This window comes from Zootoca vivipara, chromosome 3 (genome assembly GCF_965207765.1).
Source record: "Zootoca vivipara chromosome 3, rZooViv2.hap1.1, whole genome shotgun sequence".
NCBI lineage: Eukaryota > Metazoa > Chordata > Lepidosauria > Squamata > Lacertidae > Zootoca > Zootoca vivipara.
This window is the reverse complement of record NC_142586.1, coordinates 67,872,807-67,897,099: the sequence shown is the minus strand read 5'-3', so window position 1 is coordinate 67,897,099 and position 24,293 is coordinate 67,872,807. Positions and strand designations below refer to the sequence as shown.

At 41.6% G+C, this 24,293-nt stretch overlaps 1 protein-coding gene across 3 annotated transcripts in view; it reads left to right on the top strand.

The window, feature by feature from the left end:
- Nucleotides 1-24,293, top strand: part of PRKN (parkin RBR E3 ubiquitin protein ligase) — a 602,317-nt gene that overhangs the window by 269,187 nt on the left and 308,837 nt on the right. For 2 of the 3 annotated variants that reach the window (XM_035108599.3, XM_088666302.1), the window contains exon 5: nucleotides 23,857-23,940. The exons of the other annotated variant lie outside the window; for it this stretch is intronic. In XM_035108599.3, coding sequence (XP_034964490.2) covers nucleotides 23,857-23,940 — 84 coding nt within the window. The remainder of the gene's footprint in view (nucleotides 1-23,856; nucleotides 23,941-24,293) is intronic. 3 annotated transcript variants of the gene reach the window in all.

Genomic DNA, 24,293 nt, shown 5'->3' with positions numbered 1-24,293 from the left:
AAGCTTGATTTGGATTCAGATTGGTAATTATGAGCAAAATACAGAAACACTTGCAGAAAAAGTTCCTTTTACCGCCAAGGCTTCTGTCTGCCATGACTGTGAGCCCACAAATCCCATTTCCTCCTGCACAATGGTTGCTGTGGCTGCAGCCAGGAGAGGAGGGGACCTATGGTTTCTCCTCTTCCCCTTCCTCTTTCTCAGTCCCTTTCCCCAGTCTCTTTCACAGTAAAGATACAGCAGAAATAGTACTAAGGTTGCATTTAGAGGCAAACCTGTCTAATTTGTCCATTTTGAAAAAAATCCAAGTATAGAAACACAAAATTTTCAAAAGTAGGGGGTCCGTGGCTTGGCTTTTGAAAAATAGGCGCTCCACAGTACTTAGCTAAATGGGAACCACTGTATTATATAATTTCAAGACTTCAAGACCTGAGGGTTGGTAACAGTAATTCAAATATACTGTATAAACCACCCAGAGGTTAAAACACAGTAAAAACTCTTCCATCTGCCACCGTTTCTGTACAGGCCAGTTTCCCTTGAATATTCAAAAAGGCACCAAAAGATGGTTAATATTGGCATGCCATGCCTCATAATATTCCATTTTTTGTGTGTCATTCCCTAGAAGGGTCTTTGGAAAGTCAGAGAACCCTGAACTTTAGTATGTGATGGAATCTCAAAGCATAGGTCAAACAGTACAGAGAGAGGTGGTCCTTTGGGTAACAGGGCTTTATTTATATGTCAAAACCAAAACCTTGAATTGGACGTAGTAGCAAATTGGTCTGGCATGGTCAAGCCAACAGCATGCTAATGGCAGCATTTTGCCCTATCTGCAAACTCAGAACCATCTGCAAGGACAGCACCACCTAGAGTTCATTAAAAAAAGGTAAAGGACCCCTGACAGTTAAGTCCAGTCGCTAACGACTCTGGGATTGCGGTGCTCATCTTGCTTTACTGGCCAAGGGAGCCAACGTTCGTCCGCAGACAGTTTTTCTGGGTCATGTGGCCAGCATGACTAAGCCACTTCTGGCAAAACCCAAGCAGTACATGGAAATGCTGTTTAGCTTCCCGCTGGAGCGGTACCTATTTATCTACCCTGTTTCTCATATTTTAAGACATACCCATAAAATAAGCCATAGCAGGATTTTTAAGCATTCGAGGAATATAAGCCATACCCCGAAAATAAGACATAGTGATAGGTGCAGCAGCAATGCCGGCCGTGGCAGGAGGAGGAGGAGGAAAAAAATAAGACATCCCTTGAAAATAAGCCATAGTGTGTTTTTTTGAGGAAAAAATAAATATAAGACATGTCTTATAATATGAGAAACACGGTACTTGCACTTTTTGACATGCTTTCGAACTGCTAGGTTGGCAGGAGCAGGGACCGTGCAATAGGAGCTCACCCCATTGCAGGGATTTGAACCGCCGACCTTCTGATCAGCAAGCCCTAGGCTCAGCGCCATGCGCATTAAAGTAACCTTAAAAGGGGCTTAATAGAGTGTGGCTAACTATGACCAGACTATCCCATGCTATGGATTATTTTGCAACACCTCCCATAGGGGACCAATGTTTCTATTGTGTCCCCTTCCTATTGAAAATAGGATCATCTGGTGACCAGGATTCCATTAATGAACAGATGACACCAAGTCTCCCCCCCCCTTTTGCATCTGAACAACCATGGCAGTGCCTGCAGTTATTAAGTTGAGGATGCCAGAAATAAAAATCTGGGCCCCGCATGACACAAAGACCACCTCTTCCCCTGAGATTATTTTCAAAGAACTTCTGGGAATGCCTTAATTATTTTATTCATTTATTGATGTTTTTATTCCAGCCCTCCACAAATGAGCTTAGAATATAATGAAACAAATGTAAATGTAATGCAATCAATCAATAATGAAAACAGTTTAAAACATATAAAACATGTGCAAAAACATTCAGATAAGATCACATATGAAAACATTCCAGTCCAGACCAGCAAGAATAAAACATGGAGCAATAACAATTAAAAACAACAACAAAAATCAGCATCAGCAACTGAAAGCAGAGTGGGATTTAGAAAAACTCTTTAAGGCTTGTTAAAAAATTACTAAACTGCATTTGCCAAAAAGGGTAAAAAAACAACACGTGTCTACTCAGAAGGAAGCCCCATTGTGTTCAAAAGGATTGTAGCCATAGAGATACATTTTGCCTCACTTCTCTTTTATCCCCCAAATAAGTGATCATGTAAATAGCAGTCTGGTGGAAACATCTTTGGTGTTCTATTAAAAAACGTGAACAACCTTGACATTCTTTTTATGGGTAGGTCAGAGTTGTTGTCATCTAAACCTCTAAATCCCGATTCTGAGAACAATTCCCTTAAGAACTCGTGTTGCCAAAGCTCTTATTTGTACTTCTAAAATGGGTTTTAAACTTGAGGAATTTGAGTGGTTGGGGTGTAAAACGGATAGAGCAAATAAAATACTTTTTATCTTCACATTTAATTGTAAGGATTCAAAGAAATATAAATCTAAACTATAATGTTACATTGCTAGCAAAGGATACATTACCATCTAATGAAAAATATACCATGAATCATTCATAATTTGCTCAATAATAATTTTTGCTTGGCTGCATTTTATGATGCTGAACAGAATGTAATCAGGCTTGATGACCTTTATGGACTCCTTACAGGTATCTTAAAATGCATTCTGTACTCTACAAGGTCTCTAAATGTTCTTTTATCCAGGACTTTGAAAGACAAAGCTATTTTAAGGGGTATTTCATATCCTTTGATTTAACAAACCTGCATAGTCTCACATTAGCATGCTTCTTATTTTACCTCTATTGAAAAGGATTTTGGCTGCAACCTTACATACACTTGCGTGGGACTGGGAGGAAGTCCCATTGAGCTCAGTTGCCTTACTGCTGCGTAGATATGTACAGGACTGCATTCTGTTCCATTCTCCAAGTATGATTTAAAAAGAAGATGGTACTAAACTATTGTGAAACATCCTGATAGCTGAGGGTAAAATATCATGAGTTTGTAAAGCATATTAGGATGATAATTTTTGAGATCCTTTGTAGGGTTTTGGCAGAGCATATTAGTAACCTGGTTAGTAGAACTAATTTTCTTTCTTTAAGGGGAAGGGGAAATGAGACATTTTTTAAAGTAACGTATGTATGTGGATGGATTGGGAATATAAATGCCTTGTTGAGTTTGAAGTTGCAGTCCTATACTCATTTACCTTGGTGTAAGCCCCACTGAACTATATATAAGGAAAGGCTTACATGTCATACACCACCATGATTGAAAGCTCTTAAAGTATTTCAGTTTATTGTGAGTAGTGTTTTTGAATGAGATGTATTCCAGTTGGACTGATTTGTTTGTGTGTTTCAGAATTATATATTTGTTTTTAGATATTTGCTTCCCTTGCAAATGCGTCTCATTGCTATACATGTTTTTTCTTTAGTTGTATTTTGGAGCTTTTGCAAGGTGCTGTTTATAATGTTGGCTCTGGGTGCTTTGGAATGAGTTTAATTCATAGTAAAGACTGTTGGACAGCTTCATTCTGTAAAACCAGAAAGAGGAAGGGCAATAGTATATTTAAATCAGTTGGGTATGCACTTTGGAACATGATGATAAAATACTTAACCCTTTTTTAAAATTTTGTTCAGTGATATCTTTTCAGAAAACATATGATCCACTGACTTTAAAGCAGAACAAGTATGAGACCTTTATAGAAAATAAAACATTTTCTTGGATATATTTCAGCATGTCAATTGAAGGAAGGAATAGGTTTTCACTTTACTCTTAACATATCTATTTTTTGTTATCATATGAAAAATGTCTGCTTGTTTCTTTAATCTCTCACAAATTAATCTTTTTTCTGGTGCCATAAAATAACTGCATGACAAGGTAGAAAATAAAATTCACAGTGAGCTGCCAGTGTTTGTGACTATTTTGAGACAGGGATTTTCACCAGCCCCTTCTTTTTCTGAATCAGAAGTAAACTTAATAAAAAGAAAGCAGAGGCTTATCACAAAGGTAGACACCGAATTAGGCAGGAGAAGCTACTGATGATCACAGTCCAACTGTGCTGTCTAGTCTAGAAGATGCTGTCCAACAGAAATCTAAGACAATAATTAAAAGCAGAATGTGGGGGCAGCACCATTGATAACATAATAAGGTAGAAATGTAACTTCCTTTATATGATTGTTTTTGGACCAGCATCTAACATTTTCAGGCAGGGTGGTAGGGAGGAATCCTTTGAGCTTGAAGTTTCTGATGTGTATTCTCAGACCAGAAAAGAAATGTCTTTGTTGTTTGTACCATTTTTTCTTCTTTTCAAATTGGAAGTTAATCAAACAAGTTGCGTTGGAGTTCTGGGACTTTGGGGGGGGGGGTTGTTCCTCTATTTTCAGATGAAGCTTTTCTTTTTGTTTGCCTCTCCTTGTACCCTTGCTGATACTTTCTTCATCAGATTTAGCAGTGTGAGCCAAGGGCTCAGTTTGCATTCACTCCCTAAACACACACTTGCCATTGAATTTGTCTCAGCCCTTAGTACAATTAGTATGCAGCCTGACTTTGCTTGCAGCTTGCTGCTAAAAGCATAGACCAAAAATGCCAATGTCTTCCACAGTCACAGAATTAGAGCTGGGAAAGGACAAACAGGATCTATTCCTACCTTCTGTCCACACCTAGTACCATCTACCACCAACAGATTAAACTTCCCCTAAACCAGGTCATAGTTGGTTGCTCAGTGAGCTGTGCTTACAGAATAAATAACTAAAGATAAGACAAGGAAGACAGAAGTTAAAATGAAGTCTGACAAAGGAGATACTTCTATCTCAGGCTAAATTAGGGTGGCCATGTGTCCTATTTTATGGTCCTCTATTTGAAGGGCTCTCCAGTCCAAGGGTTATAGGTCAGGAATCAGTTTGGTGTGCTGAAAAGCAGCTTGAAGGGGGAGAAAGCGGAATGGCTCCACCTGCAGCCACTCAGCCTTGTAGGACACAGAAGAGGAGGCACTGATGAGAACCAGCTGGCTTTAGTCTTCTTAAGCAGAGCTTCCAGCAGCAGTCAGATGCTGGTAGCAATGCTTGTCGTTCCTGGCTCTACTTTGCTGCTTCCGGCCCATCTTGACCCTTGACCCAATGATAATTGGATTCCCTGAACCCTGGACAGTCTGACCATGTAGATTCCCATTTGTCTGACCCGAGGACTAGACCTGCGTTTGGATGCTGACTCTGCCTCCAGGCAAGTACACCTCAGAGATTCTTCTGGCCTCCCACTCCACTGAGCTCTGCACATTGTTGCTCTGCAATGAGACTACAACACCAGGCCTGATTAAAAGATAACCAATATGAGGGAGAGCAGGAAGCACTGAAGTTAGTATTTATAAATTAAAATTTGTCCTACTTTGTCCCTGCTTCTTTCCAACTCATTTCTTGTTTGAGGTTGAGAAATACATTTATATGTTTAAATTCATTCAACTCATTGGTTATATCAGTTAACCAATCCAAAACACTTATTTGACAACTTCAGTTAAAACACCAATTCAGTTGGTGCCCAGCTGCCTACAATTAAGAAAAATTCTGCTCCTAGAAATGTTACTGTATTGTGATATGCTCTGATGTGCCTACAACTTGCAGGAGGGACACCTCAATGTCTTCCACCTGCACTGTGTCAGGAAGATTTTGGGCATTACATGGCAGGATAGAGTCTCAAACAAATCTGTGCTCTCCCAAGTCCACATTTCCAGCATGTTTGCACTCTTGTCACAGCAACATAAACACTGGCTTGGTCATGTCCACAGAATGGAAGATGGCAAGATCCCCAAGGATGTGCTCTACAGGGAGTTGACTTCAGGGACCAGGCCCTTTGGCAGACCAGCAAAGATGTCTGCAAATGCGATGTGAAGGCTGGCTGGCTTGCTGACATCACCATGCTTGGTGACTATCACAGTGCCTGGAGACAGATATTCAGGTTGTGTATCCACAGTTGTGACCAATAGAGCAATGACCGTTATGAGGAGTGCAGCGAGAAGAAACTCCATGGTGCATCTGTAGCAGCAAAACCAGGTGCCTTCATCTGCCCCAACGGCAATAAAACACGTCTCTCCCATATCTGTCTCTACAGCCACAGCAGGTACGGTAACTCTCCAACATTTTGACTTCACCTCCAAAGGTGCACTTCTCTATTGTCTCCCAAGACAGACGTATGCCAACACCAACAAAACTATCCTGATGGACTGTTGCAGGATAGAAATTACTGAGGTTTGTCTGAACCATGCTAATAAAATCTTAGTAGGAGTTGAACTGTAGTTTTTGGATATGCCTATTGAAGCATTCCATTTATAAATCTTAAAACAAATGCATCTGGTGGGAATATGTTGTCATGATCGCATTATAATGTTGCCTACATTTTCTCACTTCTGATAGGTCAAACCCTTGAAGGCCATGCTTTGTCAAGCTAAATATAATTTGTGTTTACCATAGGTAATCTCATTGACACAGAATATATAGTGGAGGCTGAGAGGACCTCAGTTGGTGCCTAAGCAGTATATGTTACTCAAGGACAGTCCAAGACCTTGACTGAGACCACAATTTGCTCACAGATTTCTTTTTTGAGAATGCGTTTGGGATCTAAAGGGTCATTACATACTGGAAAAAATAGCTCCCGGGTCAATTTCTATAGCTCATGACAAAGATAGCCAAACAGTTTCTCTTGATATTTAAAAATTTAAGGAATTCATTAAACTGCCCGCTAATGTGCACACATGTATAATAAAGGCTTGATCTCCCCCCCCCCCAAAAAAAATCTTGTAGCTAAGGAATATTGGATAATAGCAGACAGAATTTGACAGGGAAAACATTAGAGCAACACAAGGCCGTCTTAAGCATACCCGGCGCCCTGGTGCGAAGATCCCTCCAGTGCCCCCCCCATTTCCCAGAGTTGCCCCCCCACTGGCGGTGGCGACGGGAGCTGCGTGGGGCTTGGCGGTGATGTCTTCGTCGCCTTGCGCTGCCGCCGTGGCACCGCTGGCCGAGCTGCTGGGTGAGGCGCTAGGGCGCCCAACGGCTCGGCGGTGCCCGTGGCCTCGCTCGTGGGGCTCTACTGCGGTGCCGGCAGCAGCGCAGCCGGAGCCGCCGCCGCAGCAGGAGCCACAGCCAGAGCTGGGCTGGGCGCACAGCTGGCCGCTAGCCTGGCCGCCTTCTACACGTGCTTCCAGCCGGCCCGAGGCAAAGTTTTGGTTCACGGGTTTGCCAGTTTTCTCAGGTAAGCAGATATAATTGCTCTATTGTTCATTTTTTGCTTTGTTAGGAAGAAAAATCCCCCCCCCCAAACCCAACCAGTTTGTCCTGGGCATTCAGCTATCTTGATTTGATTCCCACAACTATTTCTCACCCAAAGCTGACTTATCTTCTAGGGACTGGATTATCTCATGTGCTTGTTTTAAAGGAAAGGTTGACAGCTTTTAGAAACCTGGTCTTAGTGGTGTCCTGTGTCCTGATAAAAAACACAATCCATTTCAGTTCCGTTTATCTCCTTTTAGAAGCACACAACCTGTTCTGTCTGTGGAAGTGTGCTGTGGCATAGCTTGATTTGCAAGATTCACTCTGTTGCTGTGATATACCTATGGTCCTTTCACTTGATATTGCTGTATAACCAAGGATCAGAACTTCAAATTATATAGCATACAATTTTTGTACAAACATCAAACTGTTGATTAACACAACAAGGGTTTATTTGTGGGGGTGGCAGGGAGAGTGTTATTTTGCTTCAACAAGCCCATTCCTGCATGTTTGTGTTGTATTCTCAGCAGGAAGCACACAAACAGAACCACTGATAGATGTTGAGAATGTTGGTGGGGAGGGAGAAATAGAGTTCATAATTGGTAGATATTTACACCGCTGCTGGTTTCTTTCGCGGTACAAAGGCATTAGTGAAAGTGACAGGGACAAGTTATGAACCATTTACTTGGGCTATCTGGAGGGATTTAATCTCACTCAGGTCATGAAGTTGAGTATTCACTGGGAATTGGTGCTACTGTGATAGGCCATATCTGAAGGCCTGGAGAGCAGAGATAAGACTTTAAGTCCAGCTGGAATTAAAAGCAATAGAATTAGCTGGATTGGCATGCTGTAAACCTTTTGGTTCATATCCTGAAATGCCCCTGGATAGCAGTTCAAATCTCTTCCAGGTGGAATTTTGGCTCTAGGGTCTTTGCAATAGACAAATATTGATAATGTCAGGGACTTTCTTAAAAAGTACACAATAAAATCAGCCATACACAAATCATCATGCAGTCTTGTGGCTTTATTCTTAAAATGTGAATACTTTTCATTCAAGAAGGCTCATATTCCACTTGACTGCCACTCACATGCTTATCTCCTATAAAGGAAGGATTGGGGGGGGGGTGTTTAAAATGTCCATGCTTTTATAATGACTCAGGCAAGTTGTGAATGTGGCTGGCATATGCCTATCACTTGGAGATAACATAGTTGCAATCTGAAATAGCTTTAAAACATTCAAGCTGTGACAATTCAACTCCACATAGTTAAGGTCTGTTGACTATTTTTTCAATAGAAAGGTTTAAAATGATATCTGAACATATGAACCAGCTTTATACTGGATCAGACCATTGGTCCATCCAGCCCAGCATTGCCCTCTTTGACCGGCATTAGCATAGTTATTTCCCAGACCAGCTGCCAAGTTTGCTTTAACTACAGCTGCTGGGGATTAAATCTGGAACCAATATGCAATACACATGCTCTAGCACATAACTCCTTCTCTGAGTGAACACTTAGCAAACAGTGAGGGTTTTAAGTGTTTTCTGTTTCCCTGGACTACAAAATTTAGCATTTTAAACATTTCCATTGGGAGGCTACAACCACAGCTATGCTAGCGTGTGCTGTTTGTTTAACTGACTGCACCCTCATGTGAAGTTTGTTTAACCAGTGTCTTCTGTGTTGGGTGGCTTATTTCCTTTCAGTTCATTTTAATAAGGGAAAAAACAGCTCTCAGAATGGTGGCAGATAATTCGTGTTGTGAAAGTGGAACAGTGGTTAGATTAACAACAGCTAAATGTGATTAGTATCTGTAGCTTGAACAGTGGAATGGCAAAGTTTTTCATACCAGTAGGGATTTGGTTGTGGTAAAGTAAGAGTGTGATACCTAAAACAAAGTACTGTAGAAGGGTGACCTCTTCCTGTGTTGTCTCTGCATATTTGTTTTTATGAGTGTGCTGCTTAAGTGTTGTGTTCAGTAAGTACGAAGCATACATATGCTTAATAAATAAATGGAATAGGTTATATTATTATGGCTGACTCACATATTCTCAGCTTCTGAATAGGACTCCTCTTGCTGCTCCCCAGCGAAAGGTCCTGCACAAGTGCCTCTTTAAATTCAAGCTATTATCACAACATCTTCCCTCTTAAGAAATATCTTATTCCAGAACACTCGGGTAAACCAAAGGAGATCTACAGTGAGTATGAAGTTACTAACTGAGCACACTGAAAAAGAGTCTTTACAACCCACTTTTCTAGTTTGGTCTCTTTTCAACCTGTGAACAAATTTCTATGAACATGAGTTACAGGATACTGCCTTCTCAGGGGAATTTGGATAGTTCTCGGGTTCATTAAATGTTTCCTTTTGTCTTGGTGCTCTGTGAAGAACAGCTGGCTGAGAAAAGCACCTAAGGATAATGTGGGAGTACTTGTCATTTTCACAGACTATGGTGAAATATGTTCCCCAGATCTGTCTGTATAACATAAGACCATGGAACCTTCATGTTCTTGATTATTCATCCTTAACCTCATGCATTCGATGAGCGATCCCCCCAGGGAGATTCTTGTCACCTTCTTTCAGTAATGGAAGCTCCTAGGTCCATCTGTTAAAGGTGCATTTCTTTTTTTTAGTTTCTTTTATTCTTCACATGGCCTGCGGTGCTGGAGATCTGTATCTTAGAAGCAGGGTGTTAACATACACATTTTAAAGTTTTATTTTAGCTTTAACTGCCAAAACTGTGAGGAAGTAACCAACTTACTGAAATACTTAGCATTGCAAATTGTGCCATAATTTCTTCACTGCTTGATAGTTGGAAATATTGTCTCTTGATCCAAACATATATTCAGCTAGTCTTTGTTTCCCTACAGTGACCAAATAGCTCACTTATGGTTCTTTTTTCAGTCGCCTGTGTGACTTCTAAAGCTCCCTGGCTTCCCTACCAAGAGTTACCAAGATAAGACGGGTCCTCCTGGATCACACCAAAGCCCTATCTTGTCCCACATCCTGGACTCCCAGTGGCTAGGCAGATACCTCTGGGAAGCCACAAGCAGGACCTGACTGTGACAGTGCATTCCTCACTTGCGATTCTCAGAAACTGGTAGCTTTGCCTTGAGTTTGTCATGGAGAGGAAATGGCATCATTCTGCCAGGGTTAATTACTAGAGGCATCTGCTTCATTATTGGGATTGCATGCTTACCTGGTGAGAAATCTGGTCCCTTAAACAGATTCTGAAAATGGGAAGTGAGCACCTTGTATCCCACATTATGTTCCACTGTAATAACTTATGTAGCGTCTTTCTTCTGTACTGTTACGGAGGAGTTTGAGTGTTGTTTGTGTGTGTTTGTAATACAGTAAGCTCGAAACTTGTGGCAGGGTTCCAGCAAAAATGACATTGCCAATTCCACCCACCAGAGACCCCAATGGGTTTTGACTATACACATTTTTTTTTTAGGCCCAATCCCAAGAAGGTTGTGGGACTGCTGTACTTTAGAACACTTTATAACCCCGAGAGGCTGTCAAAGTGGCTGACAAAATATTTGTACAATGCCATCACTTTCCAGTGCAGTATAGGAAATATTAACAACATGCTGTGTCCACATGGAACCAGGATTATTTAGGCAGCATATCCTGCCCTCATCCTTGGTCTTCCCTGCTGTTGTCCTGCTGCCATTAGACCTCAAGGACAAGGGAGTAAGGCTGAACATATGGAACTCACTCAGCTTGTAAGTGAGGCAAGTCCTTCCTTGCTGGCATTTGCTAGGCAGGTCCCACTAATGGCCTCTTAAAAGGTAAAGGGACCACTCACCATTAGATCCAGTCGCAAATGACTCTGGGGTTGCGGCGCTCATCTCGCTTTACTGGCCGAGGGAGCCGGTGTTTGTCCGCAGACAGCTTCCGGGTCATGTGGCCAGCATGACTAAGCTGCTTCTGGCAAACCAGAGCAGCGCATGGAAATGCCGTTTACCTTCCTGCAGGAGCGGTACCTATTTATCTACTTGCACTTTGATGTGCTTTTGAACTGCTAGGTTGGCAGGAGCAGGGACTGGGCAACAGAAGCTCACCCGTTGCGGGGATTCGAACCGATGACCTTCTGATTGGCAAGCCCTAGGCTCTGTGGTTTGACCCACAGTGCCACCCATGTCCCACTTCTCATAAAACATCCTGAAGCCATTTAACAATAAAACCTATATACAGTAAATACAATTTCAGATCAATGCTGGTAAAAACTGGGATAAAAATCTCACTGGGAAAGGGCTCTGAACAACTGTCAAGGACTGGCTAGGAAGCACCAGCCAGGGAACCCCCAGGGGAACCCCAAAGGGATATCACAGGGGAAGAAGGCTCAGAGTCAGAGGATAGGTGGTGGGACAGCAATGAGTGGAGAGAGGGAGAAGAGGGGGCAGATTGGGAAGGAGTAGGTATCAGAAGCAGAAGAGGCAACAGGGCTTAGGGAGCAAGAAGAGGTTGTGGCAGAGAGCAGTTCAGAATCAGAAGCAGGAGAGGAGCTGAGTCAGGAGACAGAGATGAAGCAGGCTGCTGAAGAATCCATGGATTCTCCTCCTGCTGCTGCAACAGTCAGCTCCCCTTCCCCCCTGGTCTCACAGAACACGCAGAGAAATGAAGAGGGTGGAGCAAAGAGACAAGACAGCAGGACCTCAGGCTACTGGGGAGAGAAGCCTTAGAGAGTGGTGGGAAGGCAGGGAATTTCAGCACTCTCAGTTGCCTCATTGGAAGAAAGGCCTACTGGGAAGAGTTGCTGTGATCACTAGGCATGCAGTGTTTTGGTTTCTTTGAATAAAAAGTTAACTTCCCTGACACTGGGTGTTTTATTACTGACCTGCTCCTGACAACAACTGGAATTCCCCCAGAGATTCTTGGAGTATGAAGATACTGTCAGAGAAGATATTGTGACTGGCCCACAGCCTCATGTTGTGCAGGTTTGATAGAGGGACCTGCCTGCCACACCAGCACTGGGTGGCCCAACTCTTACTGACAGGGATTCTGCAGAGGAAGATGCAGAAGTATTGTATGTTTGTTTTTGTAGTTTATTCTGCTATACCATATACTGATTTCAGCAGCGAAACCCGATGATGATTCCTGCAGTATTGCCATATACAGTTGTATCTGGGAAGCCCAATGCCTTGCAACTTGTACGTTTTGGCTCCCGAACGCCAATGTTCCAGTTTCCAAACGTTCTTTGGAAGCCGAACATCCAGCGCAGCTTCTATTTGGCTGCAGGAGCTTCCTGCAGTCAATCAGAAGCCATGCCTTGGTTTCCAACAGTTTTGGAAGTCGAAGGGACTTCCGGAACAGATTCCGTTCGGCTTCCAAGGTATGACTGTATATAGTAACCCTTTAATAATCTCTAGGGTTGTTTTGGAAACAGCACAATGACAATATAACAACATTTATACCAGCTAAACCCTCTCCCAATTCTTTTGTTGTCCTCCTTTACATAAATCTTCAGACAGGCCAGTTAAACTAGCTAGAACAATGTTCTTTTTATTATGTAAATAGGCTTTTATATTTTCATGAAGTATTTGCCTTCTCTTTTATTGTATTTTTAAAAGCTAGATTTTCACTGCAACAAGCCAAACATAAGCAGGCAAAACAGAAATGTCTTCAGAAAATAACATGATGATTTCTGGGGTTTATAAATTCAGATAAGCATGCTTTGGCTGTCAGGATTATTAATAAGATTAGCCCTTGTTTGTTTCTGATGTTCTAATTCAGGAGAAATAATTAGCTTGCCATATGCTTATTACTGGTCTCTTCTTATTGATAAAGACTTGCCCATTGTTGTTCGATATAAACCAGGCATCCCCAAACTGTGGCCCTCCAGATGTTTTGGACTACAATTCCCATAATCCCTGACCACTGGTTCTCTTAGCTAGGGATCATGGGAGTTGTAGGCCAAAACATCTGGAGGGCCGCAGTTTGGGGATGCCTGATATAAACAGTTCTGTATGCAGAGTGATTCATAAAGTAACACACACACACACACACACACACACACTGTGTTCCAACAGAGTTAAATAATATAGTATGTTGTTGACTTCCTTCTCTCTTCCCAGCTATAAATCACAAAATATTTTGGCTGGTGTGGATACTCTGATTTGAAAGGATGCATGTGCATGAATGCTGGTGTAGGAAATTAGGTGCTAGTATCTCCTAGAATTAAGATTCAGGTATTTAGTTGCCCCTTGTCATCATTAGTCCTTAGCTTGAAAGCTATTGACATTGATCCAAGATGAGAGACAATTCACCTGACTTCATATTTTTTTGCTAGCTGCTTGCTCTCATCCTTGGCTCAAAATCTGTTTGTGTTTCTCATGAGCGTGTTTTAAGCCCAGATTCCAAGGAAGCAGATAACAAGTTAGTAATGAGCACATAGGAAAGGCAAAGTAAAAAAAAATTAAATAAAAAATAAAAAATCCACTGGGAATAGGTTACCTCTCATAGTAAAGTAAGTTTCCTGCCACTACACACTACACAAATATACAGGGGTTAAGGTTCCCTAAAGAAACAGATAATCATATGACACTTTGGTGAAATGTGGGAGGCTGGCCGATCGCGGCGAAGCAGGAAGAAGCAGGTAAAGCAGCGCAAAGCAGGCAAAGCACAGCAGCTGGGGGCAGGAGCAAAGAGACTGAACCCCGGCCGCGCGCCTGCTTAAAGGCAGCAAGCCATGCCCCCGGGACGTCCGGATTGGACGCGCTGGGGAGCAACGCGCCCGGGGCCCAGCCTATGGCTGGAGGGATGGCAACCATCCCCCCAGCACGTGGAGGGTACGTGGGAGCCCGCAACATCCCTTCCTGTTATGCTGGAAGGGACTTTCACCTCCTCTCACCTACAGATTCTCCCTTGAAAAAAGCTTCTTCTGCTTTGAGAAATCAGCTAAGGAGGATATAATAATAATAATAATAATAATAATAATAATAATAATAATAATAATAATAGACAAACCCAAGCAAATGCACATGAGCTGGGAGAATCATTTCAAGGGAATAAATGACAGGCGGGAAAAAGATTTGGAACCTCCTCTCAGTCATTGATTTTTGGCCATGTTAATGCCCCCTCCCCACCCTTACAAAACTATTACAAAGTAAAGATAGAGTAGAATGAGAGATTTGGAAAGAATTGTTAAAAGATAAATGTATGTGATGTATTTGTTTTTGAATGTTTGTTTTGTTTATTGTTTTTAATGTGTTTATTTGGAAAACTTAATAAATTGTTGTTGTTGTTGTTTTTTTAAAAAAGATAGAGTTGGAACCCTCTCCTGCCCCCTACCCTTATATAGGTAAACAATTTGTCTTATGCGTTCAAAGTAAATATAATCTATGGGTCTTTGACTGCAGCTCTGGAGCAAATCTATCAAAATATTTTCTTGGATGAATTGGGTGTTATATTCCTTATATGTATGTATTTCCTCTAAAATAATATTTCAGTAAAATATTCCAGGTGTAATTGGTAAACTTTATAAATAGCAAATATGTATGCTAATATGTTTTATGGTTTTAGTATGTTAATGAAAGTTCTTGTTGGATACATATTTTTCTTTTTGAATTGATACACAGATTCTTTGCTTCTCTCTGGCACACTTGATAATATTTAGTCCCCCACCCATGGATGCTGATTTTGTGCAAAATAAAAAATGGACTAGGTAGCAATCTGTTTTCTTCAGGTATTGTGTGAAATCTTGATTTTACGGTTTTAAAGTGCAGTATCCGAGGAGCTGTGATAGAGCATTTTCCAGAACTGGACCATTTTGGGGGTCAGGATGGATTTTAACCTAATGTGTAGCGTGCAACTAATATTTACCAATATAGCATTTTATATATATATATATATATATATATATATATATATATATATATATATGAATGAAATTAAGGAGTGTGGTATAGACATTTTGTTTCTTAGCTGCTGCTTCTCTGCATGTTCATTTAGAAGGGACTTTAATTTTATTTATGTATTGGCGTCTTACAGTGTTAGTTCCACAAAAAATGTTTTAGATAAAGCCATGCATATCAGTTACCATATTTAAACCAGTTTTAATTATTTGGGAATATTCATACAGAGGCTGTGGGGATCTACTTTCCCTACATCTTTGATTTATTACCTCTTGTGTATATTTCAGTGTGGCACAAATTATTTACATGGTGGCGCAGCACAAATTGTTATTTAGCAGACAAGGTTGCTAATTATTGTTCTTAATAGCAGAAATGCAAATCAAAGTCCTTGATTTGTATATTAAGTTGTCTTGGTGAGCTTATATGCAGATATGCCTTATTATGAGTGCTTTAAGTAAAAATGTGCTCAAAACTGAGAATTCACATGCAGGGAGAGATTAGAGGACTCCCTCAGGGTTGGAGAATCTTTAGTAAAAAGGGTATTTTGTTGTTGCTTAAGCCAATTCACACAACAATACAAAAAATCATTAATATTAATATTTTAGGTTTCTGTGTATTTTGTTCCAGATGAGTAGCAAAATTTATAGTTTGTACCAAAATAAACATTTGCACACAGATTAATGCTTCAAAGGTAGCCATTATTCATGAATAAATGATGTGATTTTTGCTCGTCCTGCCATCCAACTTGCAACCCAAAGGTGAAATGGGATGAGAAACCAGGTTCAATTAAACACAGTTCCAAGTCACACTGAGACCATTTTTAGACAATCACATCTCAACACACTATGAATCAGCAAACCAGGAAGTATTCTGTTAACCATATTTTCTTGTTTTGTCCAAACTGGGAAACTAAATAATTCATAGCTCTGGAATGAGCCAGAATATTTATACAAGGTTTGTAGTTTACACAATATTCTGGCTTGTTCCAAAACTTTTAAAACTTAGTTACTTGAAGAAGTCCTGATTTATTTGCTCCAGCACATTCAGAAGGTTCACTCATATTTCAGTTTCTTAAGCCAATATATGACTATTTGAAATCCAACTTAGTCTGTTGCCTGAGCTTTCTTACATTAGCCCTTGAATGAACTCTTGAGTGAACCAATGTTGCTGGAATCCGTTCACTTCATCACTCTGGAGATGCTCTTCACTCTGGAGATCACTCTTCAAGAGCGGGCCCTGCTGGGACCTTAGCAGTTGCCTGGCAATGCTAAGCCTTGATGTGTCAGGGACTGGGCAGGGGAGGAATGGTGGAGACCACTTCCCCAGCCTGACCCTTCCAGAGAACAAGAAGACAGTTCAGAATTACAACAGAGGTTTAAGGAACAGCACAGCTCAGAGGAAGATGAGGGGGGAAAGTTGGGAAATAATGGGAGAGGAGGAGGAGGCAGAGCCGGAGCAGCTGGCTGACACATTATCACTAGAAAGCATTCCAGACCCACCATCTCCAAGAATCTGATGAGCCTTAAAAGTAGGAGAGCAAAGAGCTCAGAGACAGATGGCCCTAAGCGGCAACCGTAGAGTGGGTGGTACTGTTCAAGAATGAGGAAGCAGGAGGGAAGGGGGGATGGAGATTTACTCAGGACAACACCATTTTCCCAAGATGCTGCATTCCCAAGCCTCTCTCTGTAAATATTGAATAAAAAGCAAGTGGTAAGGACTTTTCCTTGTCTTACCTGTTCCTGGCAACCTGCCATGAGGGTTGGTTCCTCTGCCACCTGACTTGATGCCAGTTTTGCTCCTCATGTTATTTATAAGGAGTGGTATCAAATGATGTAGTTCCATTAGTGCAGGCATCCCCAAACTGCGGCCCTCCAGATGTTTTGGCCTACAACTCCCATGATCCCTAGCTAACAGGACCAGTGGTTGGGGAAGATGGGAATTGTAGTCCAAAACATCTGGAGGGCCAAAGTTTGGGGGTGCCTGCATTAGTGCAACAGAACTTCTTATCCTAAATTTATTCTGGGTTTTCTTGCAAACCTTTTGGATCAGATTTGGAGAATGTATGCAGGGAGAGCAGAGAGAGGTCAAACTACTTCATTTGATGCCAACCAAAATTTCTTTCTCTAGAAACTTTTAATATCAAAGCTTCCTCCAAACATGGATTCCAGGGTAGTGTGCATGTTGTTGTTGTTGTTTAGTCGTTTAGTCGTGTCCGACACTTCGTGACCCCATGGACCATAGCACGCCAGGCACTCCTGTCTTGCACTGCCTCCCGCAGTTTGGTCAAACTCATGTTCGTAGCTTCGAGAACACTGTCCAACCATCTTGTCCTCTGACGTCCCCTTCTCCTAGTGCCCTCAATCTTTCCCAACATCAGGGTCTTTTCCAAGGATTCTTCTCTTCTCATGAGGTGGCCAAAGTAGTGTGCATAAACATAACAAATATCTATACAAAATTAAAATGAACAATAAATATCAAGACACAAATTGTGAGGAGTAACATTCCAAAACTATTGAGCCAGATAAAATAGCAATTTTTTTAAACCTGGGCAAATGCTCTTGGAAATAGTTGTGGAAATTTCAAAACCTGTTACAAAAGTTCTGCTTTCAGGCTTCCCTTTGTGGGAACACCATGACAATGATACACATTTTAGTGTTGAGATGGGCCTATCTATCAGACATATTCTATCAGACATATCACATCTCAGATATGGGACTGCTGGGTTAGCAATTACCTTCTTATTTATATAAAATTCATGCCACTGGCATTTCTGAGGTGGCAGTGGAAGTTTTACCTGGCCCCATTTTTTGCTGTGAGTAAAGCAAAACAATTACAATATAAGACTTCAATCCACAAGCGTCAGTTTTGCAAATCTCTTTTAATATTTAAATGTAGCATGAAATTATGTTAATGACCAACCTCCATGGACACTGCGTTAAAAATCGGCAGAGGTGTCTTTTCTTGCTTCTGCTTCCACACCTCCACTGTCCTTCCACTCCCCCCAGAATAGCCTGTGACATTGTAGGATGGGTTTTGCAGACTAGAAGGGATACATTCCCCAAAAAATTCAAGCAAATTTGGGAGCAAAGTAATCATGTTTACATTATGATAATACCCAAGCATTCACTTGAAATGTAATGTGTGTCTTATCTCATTTAATAAATGTAGTCCAGTTGGATTAGCAATTATCAAGACATAAGGGCTGGTGAAATAAATGAAGCTTTACATGATAATATCTGTTGCTATTCAAATACATTTCCATGTTCTGAATTGAAATGAGATCTCCTATCACACAACAGTTAGCATATCATGTGGCCATTGGTTGACTCTAGGTTGTTGAAAGCCCCATTTGTGCCGCAGCAAGTTTTTTCCTAGGAAAGGGTGTTTGAACAGATGATGATAAATTAAACCTGTTAAGACTACTGTACATTAAAAATTGGAAACCTAATTTGCCTCCTATAATAGTATTGTATCAGAAAAAAGATGGGCTGTTTTTGAATATGCTATTCCTATGCTATTCCTATACTAGACATAGAGCTTGAAAATGGGGGAATTGTACAGTCATACCTCAATGATACGTCCGCTTCATGTCGCGTCTTTTCAGGTTACGGATGCGCCGAACCCGGAAGTCCCGGAACGGGTTACTTCCGGGTTTGGCGCATCTGTAGCCTGCATGCATGCGCAGAAGCGCTAAATGGATGAGTATTATATTGGTTTTAAATAACCCTGCTAAACAGACCTGACCCTTCTTACTATTTTTAAAAAATCATCCTTTTAACAAATCCTCTTATTTTTTGTAATTTCTCCCATTTAAAATTAAATGCACCTGTGCTGGATTTTCTGGGTAATCTTAATTAATATATGTGATGATATTATACACAAGCTCATGGAGCCATAGAATTGCAGAGTTGGAAGGGACCCCAGGGTTCATCTTGTCCAACCCCCTACTATGCAGGAATCTCAACTAAAGCATCCATGACAGATGGCCATCCAACCTCTGCTTCAAAACCCCCAAGGAAGGAGAGCCCACAACCTTCCAAGGGATTCTGTTGCACTGTCAAACAGTTCTTACTGTCAGAAGGCTATTCTTGATGCTTCTTGTAATTTGAATCCCTTGGTTCTGGAACAAGCCTCCAGAGCAGGAGAAAACAAGCATATTCCCTCCTCCATGTGACTGCCCTTGAGATATTTGAAGATGGTTATCATGTCTCCTCCTTTCCAGACTAAACATACCCAAATCCCTCAACTATTTCTCATAAGACTTTGTCTCCAGACTCTCCATCATCTTGATTGATCCTCGGCACATGTTCCAGCTTGTCAATATCCTCCTTAAATTGTGGTGCCCAGAACTGGACACAATACTCCAGGTGTGGTCTGACCAAGGCAGAATAGAGTGGCAATATTACTTCATTTGAGCAGTACACTATGTGGCCTAGAATAGAATAACAGAATCTTAGAGTTGGAAGGGACTCAAGGGTCATCTAGTCCAAGCCCCTGCAATGCAGGAATCTCAACTAAAGCATCTGTGACAGATGGCCATCCAACTAATAGCATTATTTTTTTTGCTGCTGCACCACACTATTGACACTGTTGGTGTCATCTGCAAAATTGATGACTCCCCCCTCAATTCCTTCATCCAAGCCATTTATAAAGATGTAGAACAACAACAAGCCCAGAACAGAACTCTCCGGCACCCCACTTGTCACTTTTTCCCGGCATAATGAGGAACCATTAGTGAGTGCTCTTTGGGTTTGGGCAATGAAGCATTATAATAATTTCATACCTTCCAAATGGTTCAAATTATTTTATGAATCACTGACTTGTGTTTCTGATCTTCTGATTAATTTGTCAGTTTACTGAATTTCTCTAGTACATTTTTCGACCTGTTTTTTTTTTAAAAAAGGGGGGTGGTGGCTGAAACTTCCCCATTTCAGCTGCAGTTAAAACAGTGCAACTTCTGTCAGAGGTTCTCGAAATGGTGAGGTTGGTTCCCCTAGAGCAGTGTTTCCCAACCAGTGTGCCTCCAGATGTTTTGGGACTACAACTCCCATCATCCCTAGCTAGCAAGACCAGTGGTCAGGAATGATGGGAGTTGTAGTCCCAAAACATCTGGAGGCACACTGGTTGGGAAACAGTGCCCTAGAGAGCAAGTGGCATCTGGAGTAAAAGTGCAAAGATTGAGGAAAAGGATCTGGAAGCAGGTGACAACTCCTTTATCACCCAAGACCTGAGTAGATCGAATGCCCTCATACCAATCCACACTGAAATTGTAGAAACATTCCAGAGTCCTACCCCTTTATTTGCACAGATACTTGAGCTGCCATAGCATATAAACAATAAGGATAGGTTCTCGTGTGCTGCTCTGATGAAGTTTGAAATGCAGAAATCATGTGGGTGGGGCTTGGGGTGTGGTCACTCACTCTATGCCATCTGAAGGTCAGTAGCATTGGTGTGGAGTGTGTGTGTGTGTGTGTGTGTGTGTGTGTGTGTGTGTGTGTGTAATATGCCGCTCCTATGCAGTTTTCCTGTTTCAAATATTATTAGAGTACCATGGGATGTGATCACATAGAAGTAGCAACCATGCTGCTCAGGCAAGTTAAGGATTGGTTCTAATCTACAGATCAGGGGTGTCAAACTCAAATTCATCGGGGGGCCGCATCAGCAGTTTGGTCACCCTCAAAGGGCCGGAGTATATGTAGGACTATGTGTCCACTCTTTATTATCATAAATTATTGTCACTGCATTCAATTATTACTTTTTTTTGTAATAATGTAAGTAATAACTAGCTCTGAAAGCAGAAACATAGTCAGAATAATGGCAAGTAGATATTCAAATGTACAATTATTGTACAATTTATTGAAAAATGATTTTTGGTAACTGCACTGGGTGGTGGAGGCTCGCTAGGGTTTCATGCAGGACCTTTGCAGAGCTACTAGTACCTGGAGATGCTGGGGTCCTTCTGCATGCAGGACAGATGTTCTGCCAGTGAGCCACCACCCTTCACCAAAGGGACTGGCTGAGGTTGACTCTCCTGGTTCCAGGGTTTAAGGGCCAGAAGTATAAAGCAGCATCCTATGTTTCTGAGGAGAGGGAGAGGCAGGGGAGGGGAGGGGAGGGAGGGAGGAAGAAAGGAAGAAAAGAGGGAGCAGGAGGGAGAGAGGAAGGAAGGAAAGAGGGGAGAGAAAGAAGAGTAGGAAATAAGGAAGGGATTAAGAAGGAAAGAAAAAGAAAGAGGGAGAGAAGACAGAGATAAAGAAGGAAGGAAGTAGAGGGAAAGAAAGAATAAGAACGAGAGAGAGAAAGAAAGAAAGGGAAGGGGGGTCTCCGCCTTGATTCAACGCCAGAAAAGAGCGCGAAGGGACCCAGGGGCAAAAAGCATTTCCCGTGCAGCGTGAGGCAGCGGGTGTCCGTTTTAGGAGAAGTGCGTAAAGCCTCAGAGTTGCACGCTCATGAGGCTGAGCCGCAGCAGGAGGAGGAGGAGGTGAGGCAAGAGGAGGAGGAGGCGGCTTGCCGGGTCGGTGCCCGGCAGCACCGTGCGGAGAGTGCCGAGCCTCTGGGACGCAGCAGTGCTCTGTAGCACTTTGAATCCTCCTCCTCCTCCACGCGGCGCTGCTGGGTGCTTTGTCTGTGCTTCAGCAGCAGCAGCAGCAGCAGCAGCCGTTTCCAGGCACCGAGCCGTGGCAGGAGGAGGAGGATTCAAAGTTTGTCGGCGCTTTGTCGGCGCGGCGCTTCAGCAGCAAGGTCCCGCTGCTGGGTCCCGCTGGCTGGGGTGCTCGGCGGGCCACATGACGAGGTCTGGCGGGCCGGATTTGGCCCCCGGGCCTTGTGTTTGACACCCGTGCTACAGATAATTTAATCTGAGGTTACCAGACGTCCCCGTTTCCTGGGGACAGTCCCCGGATTTACAAATCAGTCCCCATACAAAATCCATTGAAGTTGAAAAGTGCCCGGATTCATTGAAAACAATCTGGTAAATATCAGCAATATTAATGTAATTGTATGTTGCCTCAATATTCCTTTTGTGTGGTGTTTTACCTACACATGCATGTGTTCCTGTGCATTGTTTTAGCACTCTTATCACAGGGACTGGGATACTTTGTAAGATTGAGGAGGCACCTACACATAGCATCTGTGCACTATAGCAGTTCAGGGACTTGGTTAGCAGATCTGAGAAGCTACTGGAGAAGGGACCATCGCTTACACTCACAGTTAGACTAAACACAAACCTTCCCCAGAGCTAGAAACCTCAAGTTGAAGCATGGCACCTGAAGGATATTTGCAGCATATGTAGCCTGACCAAGATAAATAATTCTTCCCTCATCTGTATTCAGTTGTTCACATTTTAATAGTAAATTATTTGAAAGTAATAAGTAAAATTGTGACCAAATTTTAAATACAAAATCTATACCAACCTCTTCCTTGTCAATTGCAAAGTCTCAGCAAAATATCACTTAAGTCTGTGAACCTTCTAAAACTTTGGAAACTTGCAAAAAGACCATTACCATAGTTTACAACTTGCATATGGATGCATTAAACTTGGGCTTTAATTATTCAGTTTTCCTTCTGCAATCCTCATTTATTTATTGCATTTGCTTTATGCAAAATACCATTTAAATAGATTCCGCTTCTAAGAACTGCTTTGTTAGAATAGAATTGTTGCAGTCACACAGATAATTCTTTCTCAGATGTTTAAAAAGTAAAGATTGACCATTAGCGCTCTTCAGAAATTATGCTCCTCATTTTCAGTGAGTGCGTGAATGCCCCATATCTAACCACCATGTATTTACTAAGGGTCTGATAGGGGAACCTTCACCCGGATGGTCTTCCTATTTGGTGGCTCATATATCTTGCATACACTTTCCCCTTTTTCTTTATTTTTTTTTAAAAAAATCCATGCCTCATATTTTCATCAGAACAAGTGCTTAAATTGTCTTAGAAACAGTGAAAACTGTCTTACAGCAAGATCTCATAAAGCAACTAATTCCCTCCAAGCAAAACAACATACATAAGAGCAGCGGCAAAGATGAGAAAGGTTCTCATCTTAGCTTCCTGAAGCACTGGGCAAATTCAGCTGTTTTTCTTGCTCACCTGAAAGACAAAATAAATAGTGCCAAGTGAATATGGAGGAGATTCGGCAGTTGAGGAGCTGCCACAGAAAAGACCCTGTTCCAGATTTCTGCCTGCCTGACCTCCAGCGGCAGTGAGGTCTCTGATGAAGATCTCAATGGGCAGGCAGGTTCACATGGGATAAAGATGTTCTTTGGATCTCTCAGACTCAGGCTCTTTTGCGCTTCATTGGTCAGAACTGAGCATTTTGCATTGTGCCCAGAAAGTGGAAACTGCTTAAGATCTTTTATCTCAGGTGAAATATGTTCAGTGTGGTGAGCCCTGGCAGCTGCTGTACCAGAAGTAACAGTATCTAAAGTGTATTTGCATCAGTGTATTTGATTTATGGCAGTGGGAACTAACTCAACATGAATGCATTTAATTTCACATTTCTGTAGTTTTGAATCCCATATCTTTTTGTAATGTGCTTTTATATTTAATGTACATTTCACTGCATGTTCTGGATTCGTTACCTTTTTATTTTTATAGTGTTTCCTCTTTCCTTTTGTTATTTCTTGTTTTAAACAGTGTTGTTATTGCTTTTCCTGTCTCTTTGGGGAAATTCCAAAGCAGAGTAAGTGAAACTTTTCTTCTGATATATTTTTAAAAATATATATCTCTTTTCTTTTTAAGGGTCCATCTTGCTGGGAAGATGTTCTGATTCCAAACAGAATAGCTGGTATTTGCCAGTCAAGAAACTGCAGTGGAGAAGTAGCGGTAAGAGACTGTCAAAATGTAATGACTGTCAAAAAGCAACGTCTCACATCGAGAAATTAAACAGAAATACTAAATTTTCTCAGATTGTATATTTTTAACATAACTATGATTGATGAAGGTCGTCAATTCAGAAAAAAAATAACATCAACATTTTAAAAGTGACATAGAAGTTAACTCTGTTGAGGTAGGAGTTTTCCCATGTGTGTTCTCATAACATGTCTACAACCTGCCTCCGAATCGTCACATCACTGCTGTGGCATGAAAATGACCCTTGAAAAATAAGATAAATGCCTCTTTGAACATCTAAATACTATAAATGATCCTTCTAGCCCAACAACATGATGGAAAGTCAG